At 46.2% G+C, this 23,139-nt stretch overlaps 1 protein-coding gene across 4 annotated transcripts in view; it reads left to right on the top strand.

Annotated features, from left to right (window-relative positions):
- The window catches only part of CC2D2A (coiled-coil and C2 domain containing 2A), a 120,707-nt gene that overhangs the window by 7,307 nt on the left and 90,261 nt on the right, over positions 1–23,139 (top strand). For 2 of the 4 annotated variants that reach the window (XM_070458101.1, XM_070458100.1), the window contains exons 2-4: positions 384–443; positions 2,816–2,896; positions 5,555–5,678. In XM_070458101.1, coding sequence (XP_070314202.1) covers positions 405–443; positions 2,816–2,896; positions 5,555–5,678 — 244 coding nt within the window. In that variant the 5' untranslated portion in view covers positions 384–404. Of the gene's footprint in view, positions 1–383; positions 444–2,815; positions 2,897–3,261; positions 3,915–5,554; positions 5,679–23,139 lie in introns of those variants that run through there. The other 2 variants (XM_070458099.1, XM_070458098.1) reach the window with 1 other exon arrangement.

Below are 23,139 nucleotides of genomic sequence, written 5' to 3'. Positions count from 1 at the left end.
CTGCCTTGCAGGCAGATTCTTTACCATCTGAGCCACCAAGGAAGGGAGTGAGAGGCTATGAAATAATCCTTCCGGAGCTAGATGGCCACCAGGGTCGTCGGACACCAAGTGCAGAACCCTCTCCTGAGATCCGCCTCCTGCACAGGAAAGCCAGGTTCCTTCCCAAGCTCATGGGGACGGAGGGACCAGCCTCCTTCCTTCTCCTCTGGGGTTCATGTCCATCAGGCCTGGAGCCTAAGAATGCATTCCTTGGTGCTGGACCGTCTACTCAGCACAAACACTTCCCTCGCCATCAAGGTCAGCTTCAGAGTTGTCAATAGTAAGAAGAAAGATGTTTTGCTGAGTTTAAAGTGCCTGACTTCTCTTTGTTCTTTGCCTGTCAGGGAGGAGCCACCACAGAGAAAATGAAGTCCAAGGAAGAAAAAGTGAAAATAATTACAGAGGTGAGTGGTGGCTTAGATGCACCTGATGGCTGTGTGAGTGTGTGTATGCACATGTGTATCACACGTGTTGGTGAATGAGGAGGTCAGGCCAACGACAAGCATTTCTTGCAACCTACTGCATGTGCAGGGCTCTGCCACGGCTCAGAGGTGAAGAATCCACCAGCAATGCAGGAGACACAGGGGATGAGGGTTCAATCCCTGAGTCTGGAAGATCCTCTAGAGGAGGGCATGACCACCCACTCCAGTATGCTTGCCTGGAGAATCTCATGGACAGAGGAGCCTGGTGGGCTACAGTCCATGGGGTCGCACAGAGTCGGATTTGACTGAGCATGCTTTGTCATCACTTCATGAATTCCAACAGGCAGTACTTCTGAGTTACCACCTACAACAGGGCCCAGTTCTGCTGAATCACCTGGTCTCTAAAAAATTCAACACGAGGGTAACAATTATAGATTATGACTGCTAATAAAATCCCCACAGAGTCCTGCAATTTCTGACTCTTTTTGTGCAAAACATCATTAAACACCGTCTGGAGCAGAGGAGGAAGGCCAGCCCCAGTTTGGAGATTAGAGACCACCCATCAGGAAAGAAAGTATTCCTCTCAGTCTTCGCTTCTCTCTTGGCTCCAGAGCTCAGTAACCTGAGACCATGGAGGCAGAAACGGGACAATATGCTGTTTTCAATAGGTACTTCAACAGGTCTGAAGGAATCCAGATCAGACCAGGAAGATACACTTTAAGCAAGATAAGTACTAACAACTTACCTACATCTACCTGTGTTCATTCATTCATGCAACAAAGACAGGTTGTGCCTCTGGTCCCTGGCCCTACAACACTGAACAAAACCCTGAGTCCTCTTGGAATTGACACTCGGTCTAATCTGAGGTCCTACTGCACAGCCTTCCATTGATGGAGGATAAAAACTTGATTGGAAAGCCAAAAAAAAAAAAAATTACAAAGATTTCTCACAAGTCCATTCTAAGTCAATAGAACTTTGACTTGAATTAAGAGCCACAGTTGCACACTCAACATGCATGTCTTATAATCCAAGTTGGTGAATTCCTGGTAGGCCCTGAAGAAGAAGGCTTAAAAGAGGGTGGGGCTTGCACCCAGTGGATGTCAGCTCCATCAGGTCCTGTAGACAAAGGACAAGCCCAAGCCATGCACCTTCCCTGGTTGGAACCTAAGCTCCCCCCTCTGCAGTTAAGGTTCAGGTCTCCTCTAACCTGACGGCCAAGGACACTGATGTGTGGTTAGCGCCTAGCCCAGCAAACCGCATGTCATTTCTTAGAAACCTTACATGATTCAAATCCATGCTTTGTGCTCCAAATTCCAGTAGAAGAACAGAAGTTTTCCAATCTTAGGACAAAACTGTCAAATCTGGTATACCAGGAGAGGTTCTAGATTCAGCTTGCAACCTCTTTTACACCCAGAGGTGCTTGTGCCCTGGTTTGAAAAACTCAGACTAGAAAACTTTAAAGCTGGAAACTAGAGAAGCTTCAGTTTTAAAAACTTTTGACCACAAACTTAGAAAGCATCATGTTGAAAAAGAAACCAAATTGGGGCTGTTACAGGATGTCTCCCTTTTCAAAAAGACCTGCAAAAATTTCCATTAAGTCCAAACATCCATGGTGATTTCACACGTATCTTCATTACCCTCTACCTGATTGTATGGCTGGGAGCAGAGAAGCCCAACCCTGGATACCTTAGGGTGATTCTGTCTTCTTGGGCTAGGGGCTTCCATCTGGGTCAGAACATCGGTCCTGGCAGATCCACTTGCTGGTGGCCTTCATGACATTATGATTTTTGAGGGAAGTCACCAGGCACCTCTGTGCCCATAAGGCCTGGAACACAGTAAAAGTGAAAAAGTCGCTCAGTCATGTCTGACTCTGCAACCCCATGGACTATATAGTCCATGAAATTCTCCAGGCCAGAATACAGGAGTGGGTAGCCTTTCCCTTCTCCAGGGCATCTTCCCAACCCAGGGATCGAACCCAGGTCTCCCGCATTGCAGGTGGATTCTTTTACCATCTGAGCCACAAGGAAAGCTCCCTGGAACATAGTAAGCACCCAATTAATGCCCCAGACCTGAATGAGCACCTGGCGCCATGGAATCTCCAACACCATCTCATTGACCATCTTTCCATTTGGATACAACTTTTCAAGAACGTGTCTCTTTGGAGCAAAGCAGATGGTGGCTGTGTAGCTCCGTCAACTGCCCCTTCACCACTTTCAGCATTAGTGGGTGTAGGGTCCAGACCAAGGTGGTCATTGGAACACCCAAGAATCCCACCCCTCTTTCTTTCTTACCTTTTTTTCCCGATTTACACGTACACACTAAGTGACCACACTTCCATTTGCATTTTCACAAAGGAGTTCGTTGACGGTGAGGATGCAGAAGAGGGAAGACAGAAGAAGCCCTCGAAGGTTCCAAGACAAAAAAGAAAGAAGCAGGTAGGGATGGCAGAAGCCCATGTCTGCCTACTGGGCTGTCGGTTAAGAGCCCACCGCATACAGAGGGGCCATGCGGCCTCCCGCGGGTACCAGCACTTGGGATTCTCTGGAGGAGACAGGGATTCAGGTGGGTGGTCCAGGTGAAGGACCCCGTGTGGGGCTTCATGGGTGACCCTCACCATGAAGCCATGGGCAGTGTTTGGAGCATCTTTCCCCTAAGGTTTCTCGCATCCCTGGAGAGAAGTTTAGAAATGCTGGAAAGAGGCGCTTCAGTACCGTCATTGTCAACCACAAATCGGCACTTGCCAAGGCTGCTTGCCATCTGCCTCTACCAGGGTTAAATCACGTGCTGCTGTAGTCACTGACCTCCAACACGCCCTAGAGGAGTTCAAGGTGGAGAGCAGACGTGCTCTGTGCTCCGGAAACCGGCAGGCAAGGCCTTTAGATAGTCAGATGTTCTCAGGAGCTGATTTTATGAGCCCACTTCTTATATCTCCTCGAATCTAGAAAAGCAGTAAACTCCTTCATGGTGACGATTGTTTCTCATGACTAGCAGAAGCTTCACGAGACCAGCAGAAACTTTCTACAAAAAAAATGCGTGCTTGATTGCATGTACCCACCCTTTACCAAAATCAAGAATATACCTTCTTTTCCCCCTCTCTCTTTGGAGCAGCTTCTCAGAGGTGCTTTCTCCCAGCCTGCAGTCCTCATTTTGGCCCAAATAAAACTTGACTGGCAGCTCCCAAATTGTGCATCTTTTTTTTTTTTTTTTTTTTAAGTCGACATCATCAAAGGCCATAAACTAAGATGTGCAGTAGATGGCAGTGCAGGATAACAAATGCTGGGAACTCCCACTTTCTCCAACTCCAAGCCCAAATTCCGCCTTGGTCTAAACCAGAGGCCAACCCCCTTCTCCCCGGGCGGAGTGTTGGCTGGTGGTCCCACCCCGGCCCTGCTCTGCTTCAGAAATTGCCCTCCCTGGCTTGGAGCATCCCGGAGCAAGGTCCACCTTCTCAAGGTAAATAGATGCCCTTGCAAAGGAGTCGTCCCCTGCGGAGGGAGGCAGGAAAGATCTCGTGGAGGGGCGGTTTGCTCGGGAAAATCCAGATGCCAACAAGGGAGGAGGCGGGAACGCCATTTTGAGCCAGCAGTCACGTGACGGGGCTGCCTGGCGGTGGGGGGGCCGGGGAGGTGGGCAGGGCCGTGTGAGAGCTGGAGTCTGGAGAGAGACCCCCTTTTCAGCCTCCCCCCCTCACCCAGCACCATCCCGTTGGGATAAACTGGGCCGAGGCGCCTCCTTCTCTGCTGGTGGATGGAGCGGGCCGGTGGGGGTGGCGGGGGGAGGGAAGTGGTACCCGGCCAGAAGGCTGGTCCCCTGGCCACTCAGGGGGGTTTAACCCTTCCTGCAGGGCCAGCCCGGGGCCAGGGAGCCCCACGGAGGCGGCAGATGAGCCAGTGCAGAAGCAAAGAGCTCAAGTCCCCGGCTCTAAGGCCATGCTCACAGTGAGCAGCGGTGACCAGGGTGGATGTGCAACTTAGACTGAGCCGGAGGAAGGCATGGGGATGGAGAGAAGGCAGTCCCAGGCGTGCGCTTTCCAGAGACAGGTCTCATTCCTCCACTGCGCAGGAGCCCTGATCAAAGACCACGTGCAGTCTTCCGGGCTTTGTGAGAAATCTGGGGGAGGGTTTCTAACCCCAGTGGCACGTCAGAATCACTAGGGTTTTTTTTTTTTTTTTTTTTCCAATTAGATATCTCGGGTCTACCCCGGGACATTCATTTAAGTCACAGTGTCAGTGGTTTACCAAGTGCCTGATAGGTAGCAGCATCTCAGTGAATGGGCTTTTTGTTTCCCTTCGTTTGCAGTGAGGAAGAAAGGTAGGCAGTTCCCTAACTCACCCAGAGTCCCGTTGTACATCGGGGTTCAGAGGCCAGCCTTTGGCTGGTCCAGAGGCCATCACTCACTCACCTCACCTGTGGCCTTCATTGCTCCTGCTCACCTGCCCACCCTCCTCTAAAAGTCTGGGGAAGGAGTCAGAAGCTGGTCTTCGCCTTAGGTTAACCCAGGACATTTTGACTGCTTCTTTCAAATGGGTTTTCCTGGTGGTTCAGTGGTAAAGTATCCGCCTGCCAGTACAGCAGAAGCAGGTTCGATCCCTGGGTCAGAAAGATCCCCTGGAGTAGGAAATGGCAACCCACTCCAGTGTTCTTGCCTGGAGAACCCCAAGGACAGGGGAGTCTGCTGGGCTGCAGTTCATGGGGTCGCAAAGAGTCAGACACACCCAAGCATACTCTCTCACCAAATGAGTTGAAGCTGGGATCAAGTAGTTCGATAATTATTTTTCTAGTTCCCTTTCCTCCAAATTTCTACAGAGCGCGCTACGCATTGTACCTAGAAAAAGTGAAAACACTCATTTTATTTTAGGGTGCCTGGGTCACTCTCTCCAACAAGAAACCTCTTAGAGAAAGTCAGGATCACCACCGATTCCTGTGGGGTGAGGGGGTGCTGGCCACAGTGACCCAGGTGGCAGAGACCATGATTATCTAGATCTGAGTAGGATCGAGTCCAGTCCTTTTGCTAAGTGACCCACCTCATCCCGAGACAGGATCTGAGTCCACCAAAGCCCTGGGAGCCACAACCTCTGACCCTCTGCCCACAGCTGCCGGCTGCCAGCCACAAGGAAATGGTGTCGGAAAAATCCCCTGTGGACGCCCAGCAGGAGCCTGTGCAAGAGGGCTCTGACACCCGCCTCCTGGGCATGACGAGCCGGCGGGGCGCCCGGAGTAAGTGTCTCAGTGTTCAGTTCATTCAGTATTTATCTGCTGCCTCCTGTGATCAGCACAGAGCAACACAGGGACTTGTCAAGGGAATTGTTTCTTTTTTTGGTACGTGTCCACCACCCTGCACAACACTTCACCCCAGTTCTGAGAGTAAATTTCTAGGTTAGCATCTGTCTGGGAGACAGGATACAACCACAGGACATAGTTATATAGCTACAGAATTTTGGAAGCGCTCAATGAGATAGAAATGGTGCAAATAATCAGATAGGTAGAAATTCAAAGGCAGGTGAAATAGCAAGGCATATTTGTCAGTGATGGGACTGGAATCAGATGTTGGAATCAGACCTTGCCGCTTGAGGACCCCTTCTCTTACCCCTCCCCCAACCCCTCCCACATCACAAACACACTCAATTCCCCCCCCCCCACCCCCGCCCCAGGAACCATGGCCTGTATTATACCACAGGATTACTCTTGCTCATCACAGTGGCCATCATTCATTATCTGCTCATTGTAGGGAAAATTATAACCCCTCACTTGTTGCTTTAAAAAAAAAATCTATTTACTTAATTATTTGGCTGCTTCGGGTCTTAATTGTGACACGTGGGATCTTAGATCTTTGTTGCAGCATGCAGGATCTCTGGTTGTGGCATGTGGGATCTAGTTCCCTGACCAGGGATTGAACTGGGCTCCCTGCATTGGGGAATCTTAGCCCCTGGACCACCAGGGAAATCCCTGTTGCTGTTTTTGATCAGTGGATTAGACCAGAGAAGAAAGTGTGTTACACGTCTTAACTGTTACATAATTATTACTCAGCTGTTACCCTACTTCCCTATAGCTAAGCTGGGGAGTAAAATAACTATTGGAAATTAGAGAGCTTTTGGAAGCAAGCTCATCTGAAGTCCGACCCTAAGAAAAATGCGGTTCGCAGTCCAGGAGCAATGACGCAATGGGACTGGTACAAACAACTGTAACAGAACCACGCTTTGGCCCACAAAGCTGCTTCTGTTCCTGAATGCACAGAATCATTCATTACCGAAGGTTACAGTTTATCTTAGTGTGCGCAGGCTGCCCTAATGTACTATACCGTAGACTGGACGGTTCAAAAGCACCAAACTTTTATCTTCTCACAAATCCTGGAGGCTGGAAGTCCCTGACCAAGGTGCCCACGGGGTCAGTTTCCACTGAGGCCTCCCTTCTTGGCTTGTAGGTGGCTGCCATCTCCCTGTGTATTCCCTCTGGTGTCTCCTCCTAGAAGGACACTAACCCTTTTGCATCAGGGCCCCACCATATGACCTCTTCATGACCTCTTTAGAGGCCCTATCCCCAAATAGTCACACTGAGGGTCAGGGCTTCAACTTATAAATGTTGTGGGGACAGTTCAGTCCATAGCACAACTATGGAGTATTTGATTGTTTTAAATATTTTTAAGTTCAAGGGGGGAAAAATGTCAGAATGTGTCCAGGAATAAAGGCTCTGTGAAAAGTGAATTCTTTCCTTCTTTCTAAAATAGGGGAGATAATGCATCTGTGTCACCATGGGGGTGATTGTGAGGATCAAATCAAAAAGAGGATGTACAAGCATTTTAAATAGTGTGTGCCGCCTTGGGTGTTTAAATAACATGCATTAGCATTCTAAATTGGAGATTGAAATGACAACCCACTCCAGTGTGTATGCATATGTCCATATGTACATATATCCCCTCGTTTTAAGTGTCCCTTCCCGTTCACGTGACCACGGAGCATTAGGTAGAGTTCCCTGTGCTATCCCCCGGAGGGGGGCATGGCAACCCACTCCAGGATCCTTGCCTGGAGCATCCCATGGACAGGGGAGCCTGGCAGGCTGCAGTCCATGGTGTCTCAAAGAGTCGGACACGACTGAGCAGCTAAACACACACACCTGTGCTATTCAGTAAGTTCTCATTAGTCGCCTATTTTAAGTTGCTTCAGTCATGTCTAACTCTTGGTGACCTTTTGGTCGGTAGTCCACCAGACTCCTCTGTCCATGGGATTTCCCAGGCAAGAATACTGGAGTGGATTGCCATGCCCTCCTCCAAGGGATCTTCCTGATCCAGGGATTGAACCCGTGGCTCCTGCGTCTCCTGCCTTGCAGCCAGATTCTTTACCACTGAGTCACCCAGGAAGCCCTATCTATTTTATCCATAGTATCACTAGTATATGTGTGCCAATCCCCATCTCCCAGTTCATCCCACCACCTCCTTGGTGTCTATACATTTATTCTTCTCTACGTCTGTGTCTCTATTTCTGCTTTGCAGATAGGTTTATCTGCACCATTATTCTGAATTCCACATATGTGCATTAATATACAGTATTTGTTCTTCTCTTCCTGACTTGCTTCACTCTATATGATAGTTTCTAGGTCCACCCATGTCTCTGCAAATGGCACGATTTTTTAGCGAAAGGGATTCCCATCATGTAAGCATGTTTTCTACTCGACCGCTTTTCTTATTTTTTCCCCAATGAAACTGGAAACATGACCTTATTTCCTATACTAACAACATTTCAGCTCATCTGTTAAGTTGTATATGTATGGTTATCAAAGGAACTTGGATATTCTCAAAGTAAATCTGATGTCACCAAGGCAACTGCCGAGAATCCTAAACATAGTACCCTTGGGGAACCCTATTCTTCATTATGAAGATTCAAATATACACAGAAGTAAAAAGTATAGTGAAGCGTATCTTATCCAAAGACTAACAAGATTTTGCCACATTTTTTTTTCTTTCTTGTCTTTGTCAGAGTATTTTTAATTATTAAAAAAAAACATAAAATTTTCCATCTCAATTGTTTTTCAAGATACAGTTCAGTAGAATTACCTATATTCACGATGTTGTGCAATAGTTCTCCAGAACTAGTTCGTTTTGTGAAATTGAAATGCTATCCCTGTTAAAGAGTAACTCCCCCTTTCGCCTCCCCGGGGCCCTGGAAGCCACCGTTCTACTCTCTGCTTCAGTGAATTTGATGACTTTAGATGTGTCTTGGGCTTCCCTGGTGGCTCAGTGCTAAGGAATCCACTTGCAGTGCAGGAGATTCAGGAGACCCGGGTTTGATCCCAGGGTGGGGCAGATCCCCTGGAGAAGGAAATGGCAACCCACTCCAGTATTCTTGCCTGGAGAATCCCACGGACAGAGAAGCCTGGTGGACTTCATTCCATAGGGTCACAAGGAGTCAGACCCAACTGAAGCACCTGAGCACGCACACACACAGATACCCATAAGTGGAATCATACAGTGTTTGTCTTTGTGACTGGCACTTGGCATCATGTCTTCAAGGTTCATCCACATTGTAGCTTGTGACAGGGACCCCTTTTAAGGCTGAATAATAGCCCATGTATAGACTACCCTTGGCTTATCCATTTATCCTCCATGGACTTTTGGGTTGCTTCTCCCTCTTGACTATTGCTAATAATGCTGTTTTCAACATGAACATGCAAATACCTCTTCAAGATCCTACTTTTAATTTTTTTTTGGATGTATACCAAGAAGTGAAATTGCTGGTTCCTATGGTATTTCTGGGCTTCCCAGGTGTCTCAGTGGCAAAGAATTCGCCTGCCAATGCAAAAGATGTGAGTTTGACCCCTGGATCGGGAAGATCCCCTGGAGAAGGAAATGGCAACCCACTCCATTATTCTTGCCTGGAGAATCCCATCGATAGAGGAGCCTGGTGGGCTACAGTCTATAGGGTCACAAAGACTTGAATATGACTAAACACGAGCAAGAACAAATATGGCATTTCTATTTTGAATTTTTTGAGGAAACCATCATTACTGTTTTCCATACTGGGTGCGTCAAAATTTTACATGTCCACCAATAATACACAAAGCTTCCAATTTTTCCTTATCTTTGCCTACACTGGTTGTTTTCTGTTTGTTGTTTGTTTTTTAATAGTAGCCGCCCTCGTTGGTGTGAGATAATATCTCACCATGGATTTACTTTGCGTTTTTCTAATGAGTAGTGATGTTGACCATCTTTTCACAAGCTTGTTGACCATTTGTATATCATCATTTCAGAAAGGCCTATCCTTTGCCCATTTTCTGATCAAATTACTTGCTTTCTTGTTATTATTGTCACATTGTAGGAGTTGTTTAAATATTCTGGGCAATACTCACTTATCAGATATATGGTTTGTAAATATTCTCTTCCACTCCATGCTTTATCTTCTCTGTTCACTGTGTCCTTCAAGGTACAGAAGTTTGAAGTATGTTAGCCTTTGTCTACTTTAGTCTTTGTCTATTTTAGTCTTCGTTGCCTACGATTTTGTTGTCACATCCAAGAAATCATTACCAATCTCAATGTCAGAAGACTTCCTCTGAGTTTTTCTAGAAATTTTATAATTTTAGTTCTTACAATTATGTCTTCAATCCAGCTTGAGTTTATTGTGTAAGGTAAGGGTCAACTTCATTCTTTTCCATGTGGATAGCAAGTTTCCCATCATCATTTGTTGAAGATACTGTCTTTTCCCCAATGAGTGATCTTCACATCCTTGTTGAAGATTATTTGATCATATCTGCCAGGTTTTATTTCTGAGTTCTCTAGTCTATTTTATTGGTCTATATGTCTGTCTTTATGCCAGTACCACACTGTTTTATTTGCTGTAGCTTTGTAATGCTTTGAAATCATGAAGTCTGAGTGTGCAATTTTTTTCCTCTTTTTCAAAATTGTTTTGGCTATTTCAGAGTCCCTTAATATTCCAGATGAATTTTAGGATGAATTTTTTAATGAGAAAAATGCCATTGAGATTGTGATAGGTATTGCATTAAATCTATTGATTGCCTTCAGTAGTATTGACATTTTAATGTAAAGTATTTAAAGTATTAAGCTTTCCAGTCCATGAATATGAGATGATTTTCCATTTATTTGTGTTTTCTTTAATTTCTCTCAGCGGTGTTTTACAGTTTACAGGGTGAAAGTGTTTTCCCTCTTTGGTTAAATCCGTTCCTAAGTGTTCATTGTTTTCATGCTGTTGTAAATGCAACCGTTTTCTTAGTCTCCTTTTTTAAATGTTTCATTGTTAGTGTGTAGAAACACAACTGATTTTTGCATATGGATTTTCTATGCTGCAACTTTGCTGAATTTGCTTATTTGTTTCCACAGTTTGTGCATGCATACCTCTGTGTGTGTGTGTGTGTGTATATTTGTGTGGAATCTTTAGGATTTTCTCTGCATAAGACCATGTCATCTTATACCCTGAGGAAACCAGAATTGAAAAAGACCTATGTTCCCCCAATGTTCATTGCAGTATTATTTACAATAACTAGGACATGGAAGCAACCTAGATGTCCATCCATAGATGAATAGATAAGGAAGTTGTGGTACATATGCACAATGGAATATTACTCAGCTATAAAAAGGAACACCTGTGAGTCACTTCTAATGAGGTGGATGAATCTAGAGCCTATTATACAGATTGAAGTTAAGTCAGAAAGAGAAAAACAAATACCACATATTAGTGCTTATATATGGGATCTAGAAAGATAGTACGGATGATCCTACATGCAGAGCAGCAAAGAAGATACAGATGTAGAGAAGAGACTTCTGGACGCGTTCAGGGAAGGAGAGGATGAGCATTGAAAGAGAAGAGCATTGAAACATACACATTACTGTATGTAAAAGAGATAGCCAGTGGGGGTTTGATCCATGATGCAGGGAACCAAAGCTAGTGCTCTGTGACATCCTAGAGGGATAGGGTGGGGAGGGAGGTGGGAGAAGCGTTCGGGAGGTCACAGTATGCCTGTGGCCGATTCACGTTGATGTATGACAAAAACCATCACTATATTATAGTGTAATTATCCTCCAATTAAAATAAATAAATAAATATTTTTAAAAGGCCATGTCATCTGCACACAGAGATAATTTTACTTCTTTCTCTCCAATTTGGATGCCATTTGTAACTTATTCTATCTTAGTCTATTGGCTCTGTTAGTACTCTAGACTGGGGAGCTTACTAGCAGCAGCAGTTTATTTCTCACAGTTCTGAGCCTGAGAAATCCAAGATAAAAGCACCAGCAGATACGGTGTCTGGTAAGGAGGGTCTCCTTTTTGGTTCATAAGTGGCTGTCTTCTTCTTGTGCTCTCACATGGCAGAAGGGGCAAGGGAGCTCTCTGGGGTCTTTTTCCTAAGGGCACTAACCCCATTCGTGAAAGCTCTACCCTCTCATGACCTAATCACCTCCCAAAGGCCCCACCTCCAAACACCATCGCACTGGGGATGAGGCGGGAGGACACAGCCTACGGCTCTTGCCGGATGCTCGGGTCTGGGTTTGTAGCCCTGTGTTCAGTAGAAGTGGTGGGGGGCTTCCTTGCCTTCTTCCTCATCTTGGAGGAGGTGCTTTCAGTTTTTCATAACTGAGTGTGTCAGTTGTGGGCTTTTCATGTATGACCTTTACCATGTTGAAGTAATTTCCTTCTATTCCGAGTTTGTTGAATGTTTTTATCATAAAAGGACGTTGAATTTTGTCAGATGCTCTTTCTGTATCCATTTAGGTGACCCGGTGGTTTCTAGCCTTTGTTCTGTTAATGAGGTGTGTTACATTGATTGATTCCCATATATTGAGCCCTTCTGGCACCCCTCCCCAACCTGGGCTGGGACTAATAAAAGGTTCAAGAGGCTGTGTCTCATGACTGATTTATAAACACTACTTACCTACCTTTTTTCTAGGCAAAACCTCAGATTTAGTGGTTTCTCTATGCAAAAAGGTTTATGCTAAGGAAGTTGTGGAACTGTTTTAAACTCTTATGATTTCATTGTACTTTTCTTCCTTAGACACTTACTTGTTTGCCTGAACCGTCCTCCTCTCCCCCAGAAAGAGAAAAAGAGACAGAGGGAAAGGGGAGGAAGGGAAGGACAGAGGGAAGAGACAAACAAATGATAAATCTGGCATCCTTGAACTCTGAGAGTGAAAGAGGAAAGAAAGGGAGGAAGAATGAAAGAAAGAAAGACGAACAGGTCATAAATCTCTTGAACTCGAGAGAGAGAAAGAAAGAAAGCAGACAACCAGATGATAAACCTGACAACCTTGAACTCTGAGAACTTAATGTTCTCAGAGTGTGCTAAGCCAGGCAGCAAGCTTTCTGATGAGATTCCCATCAAGATCGCTTACTCCATGATGTTACACAAGATTAAGAGAAATAAACATTTCAAGTCCACAAACATTCCCCGACAGCAGAGACACTGAAATCAGGCTGACTGCTGCTTGTCACTACTTTTGGTCATGGGACCTGGAGCAACAACCCAGACTCCCTCAGCTGGAGGAGCCTCGTTTATAAAACGGAGATCATAAAAGCCTCGGCTTCGTGCAGCCGTCATGGCAGTGAAATCAGATGCTACACAGCAAGCGCCCCGCAGAGGCTCTGACACCTACATGGTCACCTTCTCCAGATGGAAGAAGAACTTCATGCTAAGTAACCAACACAAATATTCCCCTCTTCTGAGGGTGAGGGTGATCATACGCAGGCACTGTCTTTATATGCATTACGTTGACTCCAAGCAGCCCCGTCATCAGTTTGGGAAATTCCGGTTCAAAGAGAACCAGCCGCTGTAGGTGGTAGAGCCAGGACTGAAACTCCAGTCTACACACATCAGGAAAATCCGTTCTTTTTGGTTTTGCCGTTGCTGCTGTTGTTGAAGTGTCACTGATTTACAATGTTGGGTTAATTTCTGCTCTACGGCAAAGTCATTCGCACATATATATACATTCCTTTTCGTATTTTCCATTATGGTTTATCACAGGATATTGAATATAGTTCCCACAAATGATCACATTGATACTAAATGAACTCGTATTAATAATTGCTGCACTGCAGCCTCATTCTACACGCACAAATCTTAACTCTGGTCTTTAAAGATGGTGGTCTGCAGTTGCCCCGGGAAGCTGCAGTGTTGTCAGTAACTCGTGGTCATTCTCTGGTTTCCCTGCGCTCACTCACCACCCAGTGACCACAGCCACCGGCCCACCACCTCCTGCCAACAAGCCTCCTGGCTCTCTTGCTGTTGTTCACGCTCTAAGTTGTGTCTGACTCCGCGACCCCACGGACTGCAGCACGCCAGGCTTCCCCGTCCTTCACCATCTCCCGGAGTTTGTTCAAACTCCTGTCCATTGAGCTGGTGATGCCATCCAACCATCTCATCCTCTGTTGTCCTCTTCTCCCGTGCCCTCAATCTCTTCCAGCCTCAGGACGAGTCAGCTCTTTGCCTCAGGTGGCCAAAGTATTGAAGCTTCAGCTTCAGCATCAGTCGTTCCAATGACTATGCAGGACTGATCTCCTTTAGGATGGACTGGTTGCATCCCCTTGCTGCCCAGGGGACTCTCAAGAGTTTTCTCCAACACCACAGTTCAAAAGCGTCAGTTCTTCAGCACTCAGCCTTATTTATGGTCCAACTTTAACATCCATACATGACTACTGGAAAAACCATAGCTTGAACTTGCTCACCTAGGTCCAAATTTTTGACTTCCTCTTATAGGTCTGGCCTGTTGCTCAATTCTGTGACCCCCAACTCCTGACCTTGAACCTATGACCTTCTCTATACTGCAGCATCCCTACAGTCTACAGCACTCCAAGTGTTGTCAAGTCCAGATTGTCTTCAGACACTTAGATACAAGCATCCTTGATGATCTGGCGTCCCCCACTGCCCCAGGCACGTGCCCAGAGGGGCCACCTCCCTGATGAACAGAAGTATAAACCCACACACTGAAAGCTTCGGCTTCTAATTGCTATTCAAACATATACATAGTCAACGACATAGTCAATGACATTCCAGATAAAGATAGCATTGCGCTGAACGGGCACTTGTTCCAAATCAAATAAGCATTTAGGAAAAAAGTACACATTTCTGCCGCAATTCCAACTTGCACCATCTCTTAAGGGAGGAACTATCAAATGCTAAGTAGTTTCTTATGAACATAAATTTCTTCATTACTGACATCTGTTTTCCATTCATTTGTGTTGGTTTCTCTGATTAAAGCATCATTTCCGAGCCAATTTTTCAGTATTGATTGCAAATAAAGTTCAGAATCCAGTGAAATTTGATGCAAATGAAAGAAAAACAGATCATTTGTTATAGGCATACTTTTTTAAAGTCACGAAGAGCTGGAAAGACTGACCCAGGAAACAAATGTTGTAAAGTTCAGTACAAGACGAAGAGAACCACCCAGAGGAGCTACTCTTGGGAGTTGCCTTGGAGCCCGGCAGCTGGAAAAGGAAAGAAGATTCTAATCAGAGGATGCGCACTGATGTAGGAAGTGTCAAAAGTTCATCCACGCTGGAGTTCATGACCTTACAGGGTACTGGGAGGGGCGGTAAATTATAGTACTAAGTAAAATATTTATATAAGTAAAAATAAATAGTATGCTATATTTGATAACATTTTTTTCTGAATATTATGTTTGACATCTTAAAAGAAAAAGAAAACTTTCTGGTTGGGGAGACACTAGCCAATTGTTTAGAAATCTAGAGACAGCAAAGACCCCAGACTGGAGCACTCCTGAAATGCTAACACCAACCCAGAGCCTTACCCCTTCAGTCTGGCCAGTCGAATCCCAGGAAGCAAGAGTCCTCTGCCTGGATCATTACAGGGCCAGGTACCCGGCAACAAGGGACTACCCCATACCTTAGAGCCCATCAGAATAGCTCAAACTGGCCTGTCCTAACCTGCTTACATTACTTTGTCAACAAAGGTCCGCCTAGTCAAGGCTGTGGTTTTTCCAGTGGTCATGTATGGATGTGAGAGTTGGACTATAAAGAAAGCTGAGCACCGAAGAATTGATGCTTTTGAACTGTGGTGTTGGAGAAGACTCTTGAGAGTCCCTTGGACTGCAAGGAGATCCAACCAGTCCATCCTAAAGGAGATCAGTCCTGAATAGTCATTGGAAGGACTGATGTTGAAGCTGAAACTCCAATACTTTGGCCACCTGATGCGAAGAGCTACTCATTTGAAAAGACCCTGATGCTGGGAAAGATTGAGGGCAGGAGGAGAAGGGGATGACAGAGGATAAGATGGTTGGATGGCATCACCAACTCAATGGACATGGGTTTGGGTAGACTCTGGGAGTTGGTGATGGACAGGGAGGCCTGGCATGCTGCAGTTCATGGGGTCGCAAAGAGTCGGACACGACTGAGCAACCGAACTGAACTGAACTGAACCTGCTTACCCTGCCCTGCCTTCTCTTTCCCTCAGAAATCCCACAAAAGCCGTGGTTGAAGCCCTCACCCACTTCTGTCTTCTCCTCCTGACCACCTCAATGCCTTTCCATGTGCCCTGCGTGGCACGCCCTGCCCCCTGCCTACAGAACCTGAGCCTCTCCTCTGTCTCCGCTTGTGGCCACACCTGACTGCCCATCTCTTAAAAGGACTCAAAGAGTGTTAAACAGACCCATCTTTATCATTGGGCTTCCCAGATGGTGCTAGTGGTTAAGAACCCACCTACCAATGCAGGAGACATACGAGATGCAGGTTCAATCCCTGGATTGGGAAGATCCCCTGGAGGAAGGCATGGCAACACCTTCCAGTAGTCTTGCTTGGAGAATCCCACGGACAGGGGAGACTGGCAGGCTACAGTCCACAGGGCTGCAAAAAGTCTGACACGACTGAAGGGACTTAGCATGCACACATGTTTGTCATGAATTAGCAAGAAAGGCATCTTCCCAAAAACTCCGTCATAGCAAAATTTCTCCAGCGTCATCTGCTCCCATTCTTTCTGCAATATTGGACTTTCTCCTCTAACTGAGATCCCCACTCCCTGTCGACCCCATCCTTGTTGAGGTCCCTGTGAACAGCGCATTCGCTCAATCCTAGGGTCAGCGCTTCATCTACCTTCCTTGACCTTAAGCCACGCCTCGCGCTTCCCCTCCTCTGCACTCAGCTCCTGGACACCACTCCTGGGTCTTCCTTCTCCCTCCCTCGCTGGACCTCCCCGCCTCCTCGCGGGTTCCTACACCCCAGCCTCTAATAGTTGGAGCCCCTAAGCTGGGTGCTCAGCCCTCTTTCCTTAATCAACATTCATTCTCTCTGTCATCTCGATACTTTCAATTTCAGCTTCTTAGATACTGTAGGTATAACTGATCAGTCCCCGATTTTTATCTCCAGTCTGGGGCTCTTTCAGACTAAATGTGAAGTACCTACTCAAAGCCACATTTGCATATCGCATAAGACAGCTCACATTTTAATAGACTTGTGGAAGTATCACTTGCATATCATAAAATTCACCCATTGTAAGTGTACAATTCAATGACGTTTAGTAAATGTCTAGATCTGTGTAACCATCACTACGATCCAGTTTTAGGACATTTTCATCACTCCAAAAAGTTCCTTGATGCCTATTTGCAGCCACTGCCACTCCCAGCCCTAGACAAACACTGATTTGTTTTAAATATATTCCTGAAAATATGCCTTTTCTGGACATTTCATGTAAACAGAATCATACAATATGTAGCACTTTGTGTTTGACTTCTTTCCCTTAGCAAAATGTTTTTCAAGATAACAAGCATATATCCACACTGTGTTCCTTCTTATTGCTAAATTCTAGTCCATCATCTGGATATGTGTGCATACATTTTATTTACATTCACCTGGTGATGGATATTTGGATTATTTCTAGTTTGAGGCCATTATAAATCATGCTTCTGTGAACCGGGTCATATGATGAATGTATATATTTAACTGTATAGGAAACTGCTAATCTGTTTCACAAAGTGGCTGTATCATTTCACTTTCCCACCAACAGTTTGTAAGAGTTTCTGTTTCTTCACTGCCTAAAAACAACTGATTTTATCTGTCTTCCATTGTAGCCTTTATAATGCATGTACGGTGCTATTTCATTGTGCTTTTAACTTGTATTTCCCTAGTGATTAATGATATGGGGTATTTTTCAGATGCTTATTAGCCACTTGTATGTTATCTTAGTAAACTGCCTATTTAATTTTTTACACATTATTAATTGGATGCTTCATCTTACTGAGGAGTTGTAAGAGTTCTCTGTACACTCTGGATACAAGTACTTCATCCAGTCTATAGTTAGCAAGTATTGTCTCCAAGCAAATGTCTAACCTTTTCACCTTCTTTGTTTTATAATCGTGTTTAGTTGTTTATTTTTGTCTGTGCCGGGGTCTTGTTGCTGCGTGGGCTTTTCTCTAGTTGCATTGAGCGGGGACTACTCTCTAGTTATGTGCAGGCTTCTCATTGCGGCGGCTTCTCTTATTGCAGAGCACAGGCCCCAGGGTGCACAGGCTTAAGTAGTTGTGGCTCAAGGGCTCAGCAGTTGCAGTCCCCAGGCTCTAGAGCACAGGCTAATTTGCTCCACAGTGTGTGGGATCTTCGGACCAGGAGTGGAACCTGTGTCTCCTGCGCTGGCAGGCAGATTCTTTACCACTGAGCCACCAGGGAAGCCCCCCTTTTCCAAAACAGAAGTTGTTAATCGTGGTGAAGTCAAATTTATCACTTCTTTTCTAGTGCGGATTGTATCTAAAAATTCTTTGTCAAACCCAAGGTCATGGACATTTTCTCCTATATTTTTTTTCGGAAGTTTCCTCTTTTCAGCTCTTCCATTTAGTTAGGTCCATGAACTATTTTGAGACAACCCAAATTTTACTCGGCTGAAACTGAGCTTCTGATCTCCTTCTTCCAACCCTGACCTGTTTCTCCTACAAAACTCTTGCAGTTTCAGAAGTTTTACCTCCTATTTCTCTGCTTGGAAGTCTCTGAAGCTTGTTAAAGCTGGTCATGACGGGTGGGAAAATCCTGGTCATCTCCATCTCACTAGAGAAGACATTTCATCTTTTCTGTTGTTGTTGCTAGTCACTCAGTTGCGTGTCCAACTCTTTGCAGCCCCATGGACTGTAGCCCTCCAGGCTCTTCTGTCCTTGGGATTCTCCAGGCAAGAATACTAGAGTGGGTAGCCTTTCCCTTCTCCAGGGGATCTTCCCAACCCAGGGATCAAACCTGGATCTCCTGCATTGCAGATAGAATCTTTACCATCTGAGGCCACCGGGGCAGTGTTGGAGTGGACTGGTGTGGGTTGCCATGCCCACCTCCAGGCGATCTTCCCAAGCCAGGGGTCGAACCCATGTCCCTCATGTCTCCTGCATTGGCAGGTGGGTTCTTTACCACTCATGACACCTGGGAAGCCCCAGGGAGAAAGATTTCATAGTTGATGCTTGAACTGAATTCTCTAAGCCAGCGCTTCCGAGTGGGTTGGGTAGAATGTGTATTCATACCCTGTTAGATTAACTGCCACAAAAATATTTCAGGCTCAGAAGCTTTACCTACTGTTTTCCTTTTAGAAATTTGAGAAGCTTGTTTGAGATGGTCACCCTGGTGTCTCCCACTCAGCACCTGGCCCTACTGATGCTTCTGCTGTCTTTTCCACTCTGGCCAAGGCAATGTGGAAGGCTCAACCCGAGGCGAAATGGCCGGGTCAAAGTGTATCTATGATGTTCTTTACCACTTTTCAGAGTCTCACTCAGGCCTGTTGGAAGCCCCACTGTCCTGCGAAGTCACCACAATGATGCTGGAACACAGACACAAATGGCAAAGCTGGCGGGGCTGGTCCTGCCCAGACAGATGGTCCCTGCATCTGCCGGCTGATGCTGCTATAGCGGAATAGCGTAGATGGATGACGTGAACAGCAGACACTGACTTCTCACAGTTCAAGAGGCTGGGAGCCCAAATCAGGGTGCTGGGAGCACTCCCAAGTCAGGGTGCTGGGAGCACTTCCAAATCAGGGTGCTGGGAGCCCAAATCAGGGTGCTGGGAGCACGTCCAAGTCAGGGTGCTGGGAGCACTTCCAAATCAGGGTGCTAGGAGCCCAAATCAGGATGCTGGGAGCACTTCCAAGTCAGGGTGCTGGGAGCACTTCCAAGTCAGGGTGCTGGGAGCACTTCCAAATCAGGGTGCTGGGAACCCAAATCAGGGTGCTGGGAGCACGTCCAAGATTGTGGAGGGAAGACCTTACAAGCCTGCCCGCCTGTCCATAGAAACAAGGTCACATCAACTCAGAGGCAGTAGATGAGAAGATTGGAAGATTATATCAAAGGGCAACGCCTTTTCTATTAGGGGGTGTGTGTTTTCCGAGGAGTCAAGTATCATGGAAGTGGTTTAGAGAAAAATGGATGGTGTTGATCGTTTGACGGAGCCTGTAAAGAGAGAGACGCGGGGTGCAGTGAGTGTGGGTGACAGGAGAAGGTGACACAGAGAAGATCTGGGAGCCACTCGCAAACATGAATCTGATGAGGCTCTGAGGCTCACAGGTCTGCTGGGCAGCCAGGGAAGTGTTGTCAAATCTATTAATACAACCCCTGCTGCCCCTGATGAAAAATATCTCTTGGGCAAAGCATCCCTATTTCATACCAATGGACATTATGTATATACTTTTAACGGGATGTCTTGAAATTCTCTCATTGTCCATAAGCTCTTGCACATGCTCAAATCAAATCTTTCAAAATTCGAAGAATTATTTTCATCGCACTCTTTCAGCCTGACATCTCTCACACCTTCACATTCCTCCATGCGTTGTCCTTTTCACTGATTTACTGCTACAAGGTACCAGGTACAGAAGTCACCAACAGACTCCTGGCCATCAAGCAGGTCACATTCTGGCTGGGGAAACAACATCTCACCACCTAGTTGTAGAGATCGGATTTAGAATTCTCTGTACCCTCCAAATGTCTTTCACTAACACTGAGTTTATTTTTAAAAATTGAGAAAGGACTACTTTTTACACCCTCAACATTTTCCAAGACTTTTTAAACTAATACTTGCTAAAGAAGCCCCTTCAGTTTCGTTATTCAGAGAAGATGGTTTTTAAATGAAATATCTTGTCTCTTTTAAATAATATAAAATTATTCTAATGAACTCCATGTTTGTTGTTTTGCTGTTGCTTAGAGCTAAGTCATGTCCAACTCTTTGTGACCCCCATGGACTGTAGCCCACCAGGCTCCTCCGTCCGTGGGATTCTCCAGGCAAGACTACTGGAGTGGGTTGCCATTTCCTGCTCCAGAGGATCTTTCTGATCCAAGGATTGAACCTGCATCTCCTGCATTGGCGGGTGGATTCTTTACCACTGAGCCATCAGGGAAGTCCCATGGAGCTCATTAGAACAATTTTATGAATGATACCTTGTCTCTTTTCATAAAATTATTCTAACAATCTCCATGTAGGCAGCAGCTATTTTAAGTCAACTTGAAAAACTAGATCTCTTTTAAAAATAAAAGAGGAGGGATAGTAAATAAGCAAGAGTATTTTTTTTTTTTTCATGTTCAAAGACTTTGCTTCTTTCTGGGAGCAGAAGGCGGGGGGTGATCAGCCAGAGAGCAGGGGTCCAGTCTAGAAATCCTTTATCCACCTAGGTGGTCCACTCACTTAATGACACTTAACCTGTGCCCACCCTGTGTGGTTGGGGACCACAGAACTGGGGGGAGGAAGAAGGTATTAATGCAATAACCACACAAATACATAAATTCAAAACGTGACAAATGTGAGACAGGAAAAGTCTTAGAACTCTGACATGGGGATATGATCCACCATGGGTAGATGGCCTTTAAAATGGGAAATGATGACTTGATTTTTAAAGTTGGCTTAAAAAATGCCAAAGGCCTGTTCATGGAAATGAAGGAGATTCTTAAAAAGAACTTGAACCTCAGCCTGCACATGCAAGACTTGACCTTTAAGATGATTATTTCAGGCCTTCCACCAGGCATGGAGGAAGCCTCAGGTGGGTGGTTGGCACCTGATGAAGTAGGATTTTACATCCTTCTGTCACACGAAAGGAAGGACACTTGGCCTCGGCACCGAGTGACCGGCTGCAGAAATAGCTCCCTCTTCTGCACAAGCAGAGGTGAGGGGTCAGCACAGTGGGCTCTGCCCGGCACGGCTTCCTCGCTCTCCACTGTTCCTGCCACCTGCTAATAGAGCATCTTGCCTTCTCTCTTTTTCTTTCACTTGTTAGCCTTCCTCCTTTAACAGGGCAGATGGCTGTGGGGTCAGAAAACTCCTCTCTCCACACTCTCTCGCTCAGGAGAGGTTTTTCTCAAATGTCAGCATCACCAGGGCAGACACACTTCCTCGGTCTCCATCTCGGGCGCTGGCCCCCTTCCTGGATGGAGCTCAGCATGCAGGACCAGTACACGTCCCCACATCCTGCCGGCATCTGAGCCTTCTCCCAGCTCCGACTTACAGAAGTCAACCAATCCCCCTCCTCACCAGTACCTCCCAGGCTGGCATGCCTCCGCTTTCTTCTCTCTCAGGAGCCCCAGATCCGTACTTACCTTGGCCAAAACCGCAGACACCTTCTCCCTCTCTAAACTGGGGGTCCTCCCACTTAAGCACGTCTTAAAATCACGCAGATGGCAGCTGCAGCTACAGGCTCTGATTCGGAGGGTCTGTCTGGGGTCTGGCCTGAGTGTTGCTGGTCCACCAAGTGCCCAGAAGGTGCTGCTACTGGGGGAATTGATGCTTGCCTCGGGTTTGATGCTTGTGGCTCAGCTGGTAAGGAATCTGCCGGCCACGTGGGAGACCTGGGTTCGATCCCTGGGTTGGGAAGATCTCCTGGAGAAGGGAAAGGCTACCCACTCCAGTATTCTGGCCTGGAGAATTTCGTGGACTGTATAGTCCATGGGGTTGCAAAGAGTTGGACACAACTGAGCGACTTTCACTCCCCATCATCACTGGGAACCACCGTATCATCTTCTTGCGGCCTATTCGCAACCATGCCCACTGGCTTCCTCTTTATTATCCCAGCCAGGGTCTCTGCTGGGACCCCGGGGCAGCCGTCTTGTGCCTGCAGCCCTGGGTGCAGGCCAGAAAATGCTGCTGCTCCTCCTCTGCTCTCCACGTCCTTCAAGGCACCGCACCACATAGAGAATATATTCCAGTTTCCTCCATGTGACATCAGAGGCTCCCCGTGACTTGACCCCAAAGTCCTTCTGCAGTCTTTTCTTCTAATTCCTCCCAGTAGGGCCCCTCTCCTCTAAGTGTCATAACATTCTGTTTGCCAAGCCTTTTGTTGTATCCCTACCCCTTTCATAATGGTGCAGAGCATCGGGGGATCAAATCCTAAGCATTGTACCTCCTGAGTACACAGTTGTCATTCCGGTCACCTTTTTGGAGATTTTTAAAAACTATTCGTATCTATTCATTTGGCCTTGTTGGCTCTTAACTGCGATACATGAGACCTTTCAGTTGCAGCATGTGGGATCCAGTTCCCTGAAAAGGGGTCAAACCCAGGTCCCCTGCTCTGAGAGCAAGGAGTCTTAGCCAGTGAATCACAAAGACTTCCCTTACTTGCCAGTTACTCCGGGGTCTTCATCTTCAAGATGCCTGGTGAGTGATCCCTCCTGGCAGGAATGGCATAAAGTTAATGAGAAGATGCAGTCAGTCAACACATTATCACAGAGCCTGGGACATAATAGCTAAACAACAGTTCATGATATTTGTGTATAGGTTTGTGCTAAGTTGCTT

Source organism: Odocoileus virginianus, chromosome 29, assembly GCF_023699985.2.
Source record: "Odocoileus virginianus isolate 20LAN1187 ecotype Illinois chromosome 29, Ovbor_1.2, whole genome shotgun sequence".
Lineage (NCBI taxonomy): Eukaryota > Metazoa > Chordata > Mammalia > Artiodactyla > Cervidae > Odocoileus > Odocoileus virginianus.
This window is presented reverse-complemented; position numbering and strand designations above follow the sequence as displayed.